This window comes from Colius striatus, chromosome 5, assembly GCF_028858725.1.
Source record: "Colius striatus isolate bColStr4 chromosome 5, bColStr4.1.hap1, whole genome shotgun sequence".
Lineage (NCBI taxonomy): Eukaryota > Metazoa > Chordata > Aves > Coliiformes > Coliidae > Colius > Colius striatus.
In genome coordinates this window covers 15,318,109-15,330,693 of record NC_084763.1, presented here as the reverse complement: position 1 = coordinate 15,330,693, position 12,585 = coordinate 15,318,109, and the positions used below count along the sequence as shown (strand labels likewise).

General features: G+C 41.8%; 1 protein-coding gene across 1 annotated transcript; it reads right to left on the bottom strand.

Moving 5' to 3' along the window:
- Nucleotides 1-240: 240 nt before the first annotated feature.
- On the bottom strand, nt 241-12,371 carry CMTM6 (CKLF like MARVEL transmembrane domain containing 6). The gene is made up of 4 exons (XM_061997163.1): nt 12,186-12,371; nt 7,189-7,365; nt 6,217-6,315; nt 241-4,729 (listed from the first exon to the last, which is right to left on the bottom strand). The coding sequence occupies exons 1-4, from the start codon at nt 12,306-12,308 to the stop codon at nt 4,574-4,576; spliced, it is 555 nt and encodes a 184-aa protein (XP_061853147.1). The 5' UTR covers nt 12,309-12,371; the 3' UTR covers nt 241-4,573.
- Between the last annotated feature and the right edge of the window lie 214 nt (nt 12,372-12,585).

The window sequence follows — 12,585 nt, the reverse complement described above, 5'->3', positions numbered from 1 at the left end:
TTTTCTTCTGAACCAGGAACAAAAAATGATGTTATTTCCTATGGCTGGCTCTAGGAGAACTACACAGCACCACCAAATCATTGCAGCAGAAACGAGATACACTTATTTACCAAGAGTTTATTTTTAACATGATTACAAAATATTTTAGGAAGTTCTGAAGAATAAAAAAGCACAATGCAATAAAATAGACCACAAGTTTAGAATAGAAAAAAACATACTTGAGCATTTCAAAATTATTTAAGTGGAAATTCAAGGCAACACCAGCAATAAAACTGTATAAAAAGATTTTATATATATATAAACACTATGATCATCCTGATTTAACAGTCATTAAAAGTCACTTAAATTCTCAAAGGTATTATAGTTCTGAACATCATAAAATTTCATATCTAGAGAACTGTTTGAGTTTACAGCAATAGACTAAACCAAAGATGAATTTCCATCTTAAAGGCACTACCAGCATCTTGATTCGTTACATATTTATATAAGCTTTTAAAGATTTCACAAAGTATTTCTTTCCCTTCAGTGTAGAAAGCTTGGTAATTTTATTGCACAAACTGGAATGAGGATCACCATGATGGCCATTATGCAAAAACGTCTTGTGCGGAGCTCAGAATTTGTGTGAGATGGATAGCTCACTGCTTTTAGAGGGGGAGAGTGCAAACACAGAACTCGGTTGTAACAGACCACAGGCCTCTGCTATTTTTAAGCACAAAGTGCAAGCATGAAGGCACAATTCCTTCACATATTTAAAACTCAAAGGGCACTGGTAGCATTGTGACTTTAATGTGGACTAAAAGCCATTCACAGTCTACACAATCTACGTGCAGATTTTCAGAGGAGAAGCTCACAGTCCTGCCTCTTCAGTCCTCACATGTCCCACAGAATCCTCTACACCGATTCTCAAGGCACTGTAGACAAAGCCTGAAAGTGCAGGCAGAGCTTTGAAATATTTTTGGATGGGCTCAACTGGAAAAAAAAATAAAGCTTTTAATGTGTCAGAGGAGGCTCACACCACCACTGCCAAGCACTGTGGTGAGGAAGGGAGAAGGCAAGCCCCAGGTAGACTGGGCCTGTTGCTACTTTCCATAGGTTTTACTACCGCTTAGGATCATACATTGCAGGTCATTTTGCAAATAGAAGATGAAATATAAGACGGTTGCTTGTAACAGTGCTCCTGCCAGAGCACTCCTGAACCACTCCTGAACAATCCCTGATCCACTCCAATCAAAACCAGCCACCTTAATTTAATAAACAGGTGGTTTAAATAATACAGGCTGATTTCACCGGAAGCACGTTGGGAAACAAGCAGACTGCTTTGCTGACAGAGCAGAGGAGGTAAGAGACATCCAGACACCTGCCTAGAGCTCCTACAAAACCAGACATTTAATCCACCTCCAGTATCATTGTCTGGGATCAGTCTAAGTGAAAGATAGGCACTCAAAGCCTGGATCTGACACCAGAAGCGCAAAAGGGCCACATCAAGACTGCAGAAGACTAGCCTGCTCAGCTATTGTGGCTAGGAAATCTCTCCCTCACCTCTCCTGTGAGGGCAGAGGAGCTAGGAAGGACACACACCTGCCCCTTTACCTTAGGAAGCTGATGAAGCAGTTAAGGAAGCAAACTCACAGAAGCAGGCAGCAGCATTAACACACTAGCAAACCTGCTTCTCAACTATTTTAAAGCAGAACAAAAAGAACACCTCATACTTATCAGTCTAGGATTAATATTACCACCATGCAGAAACTGTTCTGTTAGCCAAAAACTGGTTTGGAAGCAACAAGTTAGCAACTGCCTCAACCCTATAACCAGTATGTGACTTGCTTGTAGTATTTAATTCTACATGACAGATTAACGCCAGCTATAAAGCATCTGGAGTAGAGCAATAGGTATTGTGAAGAATGGCAGGACTCTTCCTGAGACAGGTGGGAAAACAATCAGCCAGCTTCCCAAAGCCTACCATTTGTCATTTTCATTAGCTGATGGCAACACCTGCATCTCTTTCAGAGACGGAATCCGATCCTCAAACCTATACATGGATCAGTGGTGAGAGAATTGGTACAAACTACCTACATGGAATAGCTAAAACGCAAACCAAACACATGCCAACAACCCCCACATAACCCAAAACATACCAGGGATGCCAGCAGGTATGTGGTTGGAGAAACCATCAAACCCTTCTGCCAAGGCTGGGAGTGTTTGTTTCGAAAGGCCTAACAGTTGGATCGTGAGAGTCAGAGTCACTTCTGATACCAACTCCTTCTGACACTTCTTCATAAAAATAACTTGCTCTGTATTTCAGTTTCTCTCTGAAATATCAGCAGTAGGTAACACAGATAGGGAGGCCAAGGCAGAGAGATGACTTTACAAATCCCCTTTTCTGTGCCAGTATCTCCAATTCAGAAATAGACACCAATAACAAAGCACTTGGAGGAAAAAAAGTCTATAGAAAAAGCAACCAAAACCCAGAACTCTATTCATGTATTTTCAAGCTGAGAAAAATTACAGGAACAATTACCTCAGGATAGAAGTCCTGTCATGGTGCTGGATTGCTTAATAAATAGCAGCAGCAGTGTTACTCTTACACTGTATTTACAGCTTTTAGTCGTGGATCAAGATTTAGAGACTACAGACGTTTTGATGTGAAAGTAAATTCATCAGAACCCTGGGCAATTAAAAAATGAAACAAACCCCTTGGAATGTGAATCACAGTTACGGACACAATCCCCAAGGTAAGGCATTGCAAATCATAGCAGAGATATTTCTCATAATAGCAAGCTTTGCATCACTAGTAACATTGCTTGTAAACAAAACATCCCTAATCTACCCAGTTTTCGCAAACAGCTACACCTAGACTGAGACCAGGTTTTAGTGCAAATGCACATTAATAAATACAAGGAAAAAAACCCAACACTCCAAAGAGCATTTCTTCCTCACAAAGAAGGACATTCTATGAAGAAGGGAAGTATATCTGTTATGCATGGCCCTGAAAGTAAGCTACAGCTTCAACTTGATGCTTTACACTGTCTGTCAAAAATTTTACATCCTCCAAGCAAAGTGTAGTGTCAGCCTTAAGTCTCAGACCCTGGAGAAAGAACATCACAAACTAACATTCATCACAAAGTGGCAGCACTGGAAAAAAACCCTTTGACCTTTTACAGTGCTCTATCTTACAACAGCTTCCTCACCCTTTCCCAAACAGAGCTTGCCCAGTCAATTTTTAGAGGCTTCGTCTCAGTGCTTCCACAACAGGTTACAGGACCATAAATTTGTCAGACCAGGGTACTGATGAAATGGAGTTAATGCCTGGCAAGACACAGCAAATGTCATGAGCACTCAAACAAGAACTGTTTTTGCATAATCATCTTTTTCTCATTTGCTTTGGTGTTTTGGAACATCTCCTGGCTTACAGCCACTTGCCCTACTTTTGAAAAGGCTTTCCTGAGGTCCAGCAGTCTTGCTTTGACCTCAGACACCTGAAAAATGCCTTTTCACCACTTTGTTCCTTTCACAGCCATCCACATCTTGTCTGATATGTCTAGCACTTGTCTGGTATGTATTGCATCAGTAGTGTTTCTCTCAGTCCTATCGCTTTTAAGACAAATCAAGGGTACAAGCAGTTATTCCCCTCTTTTCCAGCTGACCTAGTCAGCAGCATGAAGTCTCAAGCCAGTGCCATATTTATAAACAAAGAAAATGCTGGGGTCTGTAACCATTCTGGCAAAACTTACCATTTACTGTGCATAAACAAGTATATGTTATGCATATGGTATTAACCTTGCAAGTAATATTCACCAGAATAGTACCAACATGCCGTGATGTTTTTTCCCCGTTGATGTTCAGGTTATTGTTTGTGAAAAACATCTATTCATCATATTTTTCCTCTCACAGATGGCTTTTCAAGTTTCTTCCTGCAACTTTTACAGCTTTCAAAACAATCTGAGAGAAGATTCTGGCATACCAGTCCCAGCTTTGACGATCATGGGGTGCAAAACTGCCTCCTTAATTCACCATTACATTACCCTTCCCATAAACCCCCTACACTCACAATTCCCTTAAACAGATCTCCACAGACAGAACTGAGACACATGAACAATAAAAACAAAAGGAACGTCCTTATGCAAGGATCAGCGTTTCTGTAAGGCTCCAATTAGGTATCCCTTTTATATTCCCAGCTTGACCAGTAATTTATAATTCATAACAAAAATATCTGGTCCATTTATACAGCAGATATCTTTAGGGTATAGCTCAGAATTTGTGTGTCACGTGTTAACCTTTATTAGTCATCTCTGTCAAAATCAAATCAGGACATTGTTATCTTATTCTACTTAGACACAAGGGTTTTTTAGTGTAGGTCACCTGGACAGGTGGCAGGACCAGTTATTAAGCAGGACCTGAGAACACAACGATGCTCAAGATGCCATTACTTGACCTAAGGATCTATAAAATTTGCCGTGAGCAGTGCGTACAAAATTGATTAGAAGGAAGAGAAAGAAGTTGTTACCTACAGTGCACTGAAAGTTCATTTTAGTTTGCTCCACAAAAGAAGAAAAAAAAAAAAACCTGCAGAAAGTTAGCTTTGCTTATTCAGTGGCTGGTTTTCTGTGGCAGTCTGAGTGTTGCCGGGATTTTCAGAGCGTCCCTCCGTTTTTTGTTTCTGATTCCAATGGTAAATAAGCTCTGCAATAAATTCAGCTAAAAATGCAGTACTTGCAAGAAATCCAAACACCTGCAAAAGTGAAAGGAATATATATGATTTTAAAATGCACAAACATTGACAGCGCTCTAACATTGTCTGGAAAGATTTGCTGGACTACTACACGAGCTAATAACGCTTATAGATCAAGATTACAGTCCTCCTTAAATCGGTAGTTCTGTTTAAATTAGAAATGGATCAGAAATCACAATTCTAGCCCATCTAAGTTCTTACAGTTCCTATCTCTTAATCAAACCTGAACCATACAATATGTTCTGAACAGCACTTAAAAGTATATTCATTTTATTGCCAAAATTTGTTATGAAAGAAGCATGGCATTGTGGTATAGTGGAGTATCAATCCTAGAGATGGATGCTGATTCAAGGAACTAAGTAACGCATGAAGGTGAAAGAAGATAAAGATCTGCAGAGGCTGATCAAGTCCTTACTGCAAGAAGGAGATGAATTGACATTTGGCTAATGACTTTTCATTATTACTCATAGCAAGATAGCAATAAAGGCAAGGTTGATTTCAGCAGCTTCTTCCAAACAAAGAAACTCACGCATTATTCTAACTTTTACCAAAAGTTGACACAACTGGTTTGTCCCAAAGCAATTTGACCATGGTAAGTCTTGTAATGAGAGTCTTGGTATTTCTAGCACAAACAAAAAGGAAAAATTCCCAAAATGAAACAAACCTGAAAGCCTTTATGCTCAAACCATCAGGGTTGAATACATCAACACCACAGAAGATGATTATACAGAAGTGCAGCTTGTGCTGTCTGTGGAACAGAATTCTTTTGTTTTCTTTTCTAACTTTTTTTTTCACATTCAGTAATGAAATAAAAATTTTCTCTTTTAAACTCACATATTCACACTTCCAAGGTTATTCTACAGAAGTGCCAAATGAGCAAGGAATTACAGCACCTACAGCATTCCAAAGTCTCCTCAGTGCCTTGTCCTGAGCCTCTTCAGTGTCCCCAGGGAGATGCATGCCCTGTTGCTCTTCTAACTAGGAAACTGAGGAAAGTGCTGCTCATATTACAGCCTTTGCAAGTCAGCATTCTCCACACATGGTCTATCATGCCTGGCAAAAAACCCATGATTTCTTGCAGACTTTGTCAGAGGGTGACATTATGAAAGGACAACTGAGGATGAGGGTATCAGAGAACTGGGGAAGCCGTGAGAGGCTGCAGTGTTGAAAGAGGAACAGATGACAAGGAATAATACAGAGCCAAAGCAGAGAAGTCTGAGGATCCCAGAAGCAAGCTGTAAATGCTGGAGAGCTGCAAGTGTACACAGAGGCTATCAGCAATCCTGAGGAAAGCTTGGTCTTTGGATTTCCTATGATAACTTTCTGAAAGGTCTGAAATAGTCAGTTCCTCCCTAAAACATTGCAATGCACCAAATTCTGTTCCCTGCTCAGTTTCGTCCCTGCAAATTGAGTGAAGTTTAGAGGGCAGAGGAAAATTAACATGCAAGATAAATACCAAAAGTAAATGATGCATTTTTAAGACTTACATATGCAGCTTTTTCAACAGCAAACCCAGAGCTGGTTGCAGTAAACACTATTGATGCTAACAGGAAAAGGATACCTATGACTGCCACGGCCCAAGAGTTCTGCAAACATAAAAAAATGAGTGTTACAGCATTATAGATATACTGCCTGAAAAAGAACAAGCACCATAACAGCAGCTGAGCTAATATGCCAGTGAATTTATGCTTTGAAGCTTTGATGCTAATGGGAGCTTCAGAAAAGATATTTTACAGCTAGACTACAAACAACATTCAACATTATCAGCTACATGAAAGCATCAGCATTATGCACTCCTGTGTTTTTGTCTTTAAGTATTTCATTGATTTCCTCTTAACTTCTATCCCAAACAAATTCAGGCTCAGACCAACGATGCTAGCATTATTCCCTATGTAAAACATCTAGGAAACCAGAAACCTGTAAGTAAAAGTGCTCATTCAAATCTCCTACTGCGCTCCCTTATCTGTACCTTCACGTAGAAAACCTTCCTGTTTGCTCTGCAGACAGGAGGGAATGCTCATGAGACACTATAATATTCTGTACAGAGCAACTTTGTGCCACTTTTATCTTCTGAAATATAGAAACAGGAACTGTAACAAGTATGACCATTGCAAAAAATGAGGTAGGCTACACCCAGCAGGAAAATAGATAAGACAAACAGGAAAGTGACAAGCATCATGCTGGCAGTAAACTATGTTCCCTATACATACCTATATGTAGTATTAGCCTGGGTGAAAGACTTTCCTGCAGATAACCAACATGACAAGTTTGGAAAAGTTGCCAATATAAAAGGGACTCTCAGAGGTGATTTGGGTTTTAACTATAACCTGCTTTAATCTATCCTTTAAATAGAGAAGAAAAGGAGATTCATTCTGTATAGGCTTTTTACTCCACAGTAATCTTTAAGCACTTAAAAGAAATGGTAGTTTGGGTTTTTTTAAAAATACAATTTTCCTTACCACTTTCTGTACTTTGTCTTCCCCAAATGTTTCGTATGCGCCTGTGCAGTACACGCCCAGGATCAGGAGGTTCAAAAGAAAGGCACTGCAGCTGATGAATTCAAAGAAGTAAAGTCCAGAACAGTTCATACAATCAGCCACAATTTCTTCACAAATAACAGCCAAAAGAGAGAGAATCTGCAAACAAATAACATGCTTGGGTCGGATCAAGTCTTTACTATCTTCAGCAAGTCGACATCTCTGATATGGACATTAATAAAGACAGCTGCAAGGAAAATCCTCAATATACAAAGAACTTGGTAAAATCCTACACTCTTTTCTTTCAGGCAGAAATAATTATGTAGCGATGTGGCTTACACTGGCTGTTAAAGTTGGTCAATAAACCACACTCAGGTAAGCTGAGCACACACCACCAAACCCAGGCTTCTGGACTGGACAGCTGAGATTCCTCATTTGTGGATTTGTGCAATTATCAGGTGGAAGCAGACAAAGCAAGTAGCATGGAGAGCACACATCCTGCTCAGAACAACCAACAATGCTATTGCTTACTATTTATAACTGCACTTCATTTGAAACACCCCTTTAAATGCTATTTAGCCATTTCTTGCTAGCTTCCTTCATGCCACAAAGTTGAACAAAGCATTGTAGGTCCCTGTAGTAAAGATTTCACCAAACTAAAACAAAACTACTAGTAGGAATCGGACTCAGCCATAAAACTGGAGACTGATAGAAGGCCAACAATCATATTTTTAATAACAGTATATGGGAAACAATGAGGTTGACTGTTCTTGGACTAGATGATCTCTAAAGGTCCATTCCAACTCCTACCATTCTATGATTCTACAATTTTAAAAAACAATCCTAAAATTCAGAATTGTTCCTGGAAAATAACCTTTGCTTCACTTTTCTGACAGTAAAAGTATGAAGGAACTGTAAATTCCCCCTGTTAAGCCAGATTTCAGAAAGGCATTTCAAAGCATCATGTTTTGAAAACACTGCAATCATGTACAGTAAACAAGATCTCAGAAAAGGAAAGAACCCAAACTGTAATATTACTATCAGGCCTCCACATACTTCCCTTCTTTCCCACAGAGGGTGGCAAGAAAATCTTCTCAGCAGCCCTAGTACCTAAAACAGTGACTACAATGGCTGGCTGAGGAATGTTTTGAACTCTGAGTTTTCAGTTTCTAAGCATCTTTTTGCATTTTGAAACATTTTTGCTTACACCAGCATCCAATGACTTTCCATTTCACATTCTCCACAAGGTCACCTAAAGTCTGAGATAGGCTTTCATAGTTCCAGCTCTTTTTATCATCACTGAAAACTGAAGGCCATCCCTTTTACCTGGGATGAAACAGAGCAGAATGGAAATAAACCTGTCCTAAAAAGAATGTATCAGCCCAAATAACCACAACTTGTTCTAAATAACTGAAAACCCCCTCTCTGCTGAGTGTACAAACAAGTAGGAAAAAAAATCCCACTCAAAGAGTAGCTATAAAGGGCTCAGTGTCAAATAAATGAGATTTACCTCGTGGAGTTCTATGTGGGACTTGTCCAAGTCAATAACTGATTTTTCATTAATAAGCTGAATAACACAGTACACAATTAAAAAAAGCTTTGGCTTGAAGAATTATTATTAAAGAAGTGTATCAACAACACATTTATAAATTGCCAGAGAGTTCTGTTTGCATTTCTTAACTCTCTTCTAGGTATCACTATGAGAAACAGAAGGGATTACTCTGTTGTCCTGCTACCAAATAAAGAACAGTTTTAGATACTACTATAAGAGTAGTTCCTAACTTCACTTTATATAGTTACAGCTAAATAATATATCAAGAAGTTTGTTCTAGTATTAGCCAGCAGAGTATTGTCTCTATTACTCATTTGCATTTTAGTGACATCCCACTATTAAATCCAGTATAAACAGACGAGCCTCTTCAATCAAGCCAAGAAATTGCACATCTCATCCAGCTTCCCAAGAACTCTTCTTCTGGAGCTCCAGCTTCATCTGAGTACAGAGTTCTACAAGCCTGCATGAAGCAGCCAAAGCTTTTTGGTTTTACATCTGCCCTCTCCCCATCAATGCCATGGAAAATCCCTGGCAGCCCAAGGCCAGGTTATCACTACTGCTTTTGTTTGAGCTGTCAGTAACAAGTGAAGAGTGGCACCTCCGTAGTTCCTCATTTTCTTGAGAGCTAAACGTTCTAGGTACAGTCTCTGTCACTCTGAAGCCCAGGGGAACACCTGAAGCCTGTGACAATACTAAGCAGTGGTATTCTTGGCACAAAGCCTTCTAGCTCAGATGGGCACACATTTTAGTCCTGTCAGTCTCCCCAATTAGGGCTACAGGAAGCAAACAGCTCAGAAAAAGACCAGATGTTTAAGATTGAATTACAATTTTCTAGTTAGTGCATTTTAGTTGAAGTCAAACAACAGTTGGTCACAATTTGAGATAAGATTTAATCTCCATCTCAGTCTTGGCACAATATGTGCTGAGCCATTTACCTTTATGCAGAATTTGAACCAGTCACAGACTAACAAGAACATCCCACCTATAAATTTAAAATGAAATAAACAAACCTAGAAAGCCTAGCAAGGAGCACGTTTCCCAGCATGGTGGTTACCTTTTTGTTATTTTAATTGCCCCCAAAGCTTTAAAAAACGGGCTAAGATTACAATGTATGCCATTACTAATTAGAAGAAAAATAATTGCTAAGGTCTAGAACCCACTTTTCTGCAGGTGATTTCATGGTACTTTGTAAAATACTTGATCACTCCCATAATGAAGACAGCTGATCTTCTGAATGCAATATCCTGCTCAGCAGTCCACAGGAGGGATCATCAGCGCATAGTCCCAACAACTCACCATCACTATGCCAACATAAGGCTAACAGATGTTAATGACCATCACTATCACTGGCATTTCCAAAAATCAACACCTCCTCAAAACAGGAACATTTCTTTTACTGGAGATACTGAGGCTTCAACCTTCAGTGATTTTGGGGACTTTTTTGAAGTATTTTGACTGAGAACTTTACATTTGGGTAAACAGAAACAAAAAGAGGGGCAGAAACTGTTGGAAATGAGGAAGGTGAACAACTAAAACTCCATTTTCTTTTTCCTCTCAGTGAAGGACAGGTACAGGCCATTAACTACTAATTCTTTAGGAGCATAGCAAGCAGCTCTTTAGTCTGTTTAGGATAATCATAATTTTCCTTTTTCCTACCTAGAAAGCTTTAAAAATAATGCCTCTGTTCAGGTAAACAGTTTATGGCCTTAGTACACCAGAAAATTTGCATATGTAGTAGTTTATTTTAGTCGGTGAACCTACTTATATAAATGATGTGCTAGTCTGGGTGCAACAGCCAACAGATCTTACTTCAATAATCTCCAGTACATTAAGTAAATGTTATGTCCTTTTATATTTATTTACTTATTTATTTAAAGCATTCTTGGGTGTCATTTGTTTTACACATTCTTTGAAAACATTCTTTTTGGCAGTGCTACTGTCAGCTTTACCAGCACTCAAGAACTTTATGTTTCTGGTTGAGGGTTTTGCCTGTGTGAGAGACAAAGTTTGCAAACAAAACATCCTCTTTTCTGCAGTGGTGAATTAATGAGAACTGGTTGGAAATCACCTCCAGTTTTCTGTGATCGTGACACATCTGACTATAAAGCCTCTTAGTTAACTGGAAAATGTACCCTGACACACATTTACAGTCAGCTGCCCTTTCCCATTGTCAGTTTCACTACCTCTCTGCCAGTACTGAAGAATAATGCTCATTGCAACTGTAGCAGTGGCCACACTGGTGCATTTTGGAAGCGCTCCTGGCAAAGCACAGAACACAAAGGAACCTGAATCATGCCTCCAACTGCTGAATGTATTCCGGAAAATGTTACAAGTAGCAAAAAGCAAGCAGAATATAAGCCTTTTGTTTCCTGGAAGGCACAGGACGGCCCAACACGAAGTGATAGACTGCAACATCTTACAAAAAGTCACCATCAACGCTGCTGGTGCAATTTTCTACCACGCATCACGGGAGAAATGAGTGCCCTTGATTTTGTCACAAAATTATAAGCATGATAAGCTTACAAACAGGCCGCAGGAGAGAGGAGTCTGAATCTGAAGACCCAGCAGGTCCTTCTCAGTTCTACTGCCCTACCCAGTGGTTCAGCCTCTTGCTTTCATCCAACCTGGCCTTCAGAAGAAAATACTAAACTTCCCCTAAGGTTTTTAAACTGTAATGTAATGACAGCAGCCAGCTGAAACACAGTGGCCACAGTATCAAACCTTGGTCACACAATGCACACACCCATCCCATGTCACCACCTGCTCCCACCGCTATCCCATCAAACAGGAACAAACCTGTTACTTCCCCACCATAAAGTAACCAGAACCTGTACAGATAAAGGTATCATAAACCCCAACGCCAGCTTTCTGGCCGATTTACAAGGATGCATAGTTTCAGTGACCACCAGCAGCGATGGGCTCTGCCCCTGCTCCGTCTGCAGCCGGGCTTTCAGGTACGGCCAGCCCCGTGCCGGCCGACACGAGTCATTCCCCTGAAGGCCGTGCACGGCCATCTCCCCCAGTGAAGTGCTTTATAACAAAGTGGCGGGGGATTGCCCTAGCTGAGCCCGAGTCACCGTTACCACGCTCATTTCCGTACCGAGCGGCACTTTTGAGAAGTGGGGACGCCCGTAAAGCACGCGGCGGCGGAGGCAGCGGGCCCAGCCAGCCTCGGCCCGCGCACCCGGGAGCGGCCGCCTCGGGGAGAGCTGCGGCCTCTGCCCCCTGCCCGGCCCGCCCGGCTCCGCTGCGGGGCCGTTCTGCTGCGGATGCTCACTCCGCGCAGGGTCCGGTCCCGGCCGCGGGGCGGGCTGGAGGGGAGAGACGCAGTCGCTGCTGCCTGAGGCTGCGGGCGGGCGGGCAGCAGCGCCAGCCCCGCTCCGCACCGGACTGAGGGCAGGGGCGGAGCGAGGCGGAGGGAACTCACCGTTTGCAACGCTTTGGTGGCCAGCCGCCACCTCCCCAGGTGCCGCAGGGTGCAGCCGAGGGAGAGGCGGGGCGACTTGGCCTGCGGCTCGGTGGTCTCGTTGTAGACGGCTCCGTTCTCCATAGCCTCACCGCTGTCAGCTGAGGGAAAGCGAAAGCAAAAGAGCGGCGGCGGGAAGGGCAGGGAAGGGGAAGGAAGGCGGTGGCGGCCGGGGCAGGAGAAGGCGGCGGCCCGCCCAGGCCGCGGCGGGACAAAGGTGCTTCCTGCAGTGGGCGCGTCTGAGGGCTGAGGGCGGGCTCCGGGCCCGGGGTTGCGGTCGGTGTTGTGAGGGTGATAATTGAGGCTTCGCAAGATTTGTAAACTTGCAACACGGGATTATATCAGAAGAACTATATTTATG

Excerpts from the sequence above, each read along its gene's own strand:
- CMTM6 (XM_061997163.1), bottom strand. The coding sequence starts at position 12,308 with ATGGAGAACGGAGCCGTCTACAACGAGACCACCGAGCCGCAGGCCAAG. Across the intron at positions 7,366-12,185 it reads CCACCAAAGCGTTGCAAACG|ATTCTCTCTCTTTTGGCTGT; the intron begins GTGAGTTCCCTC and ends ATTTGTTTGCAG. Across the intron at positions 6,316-7,188 it reads AAGACAAAGTACAGAAAGTG|AACTCTTGGGCCGTGGCAGT; the intron begins GTAAGGAAAATT and ends TTATGTTTGCAG.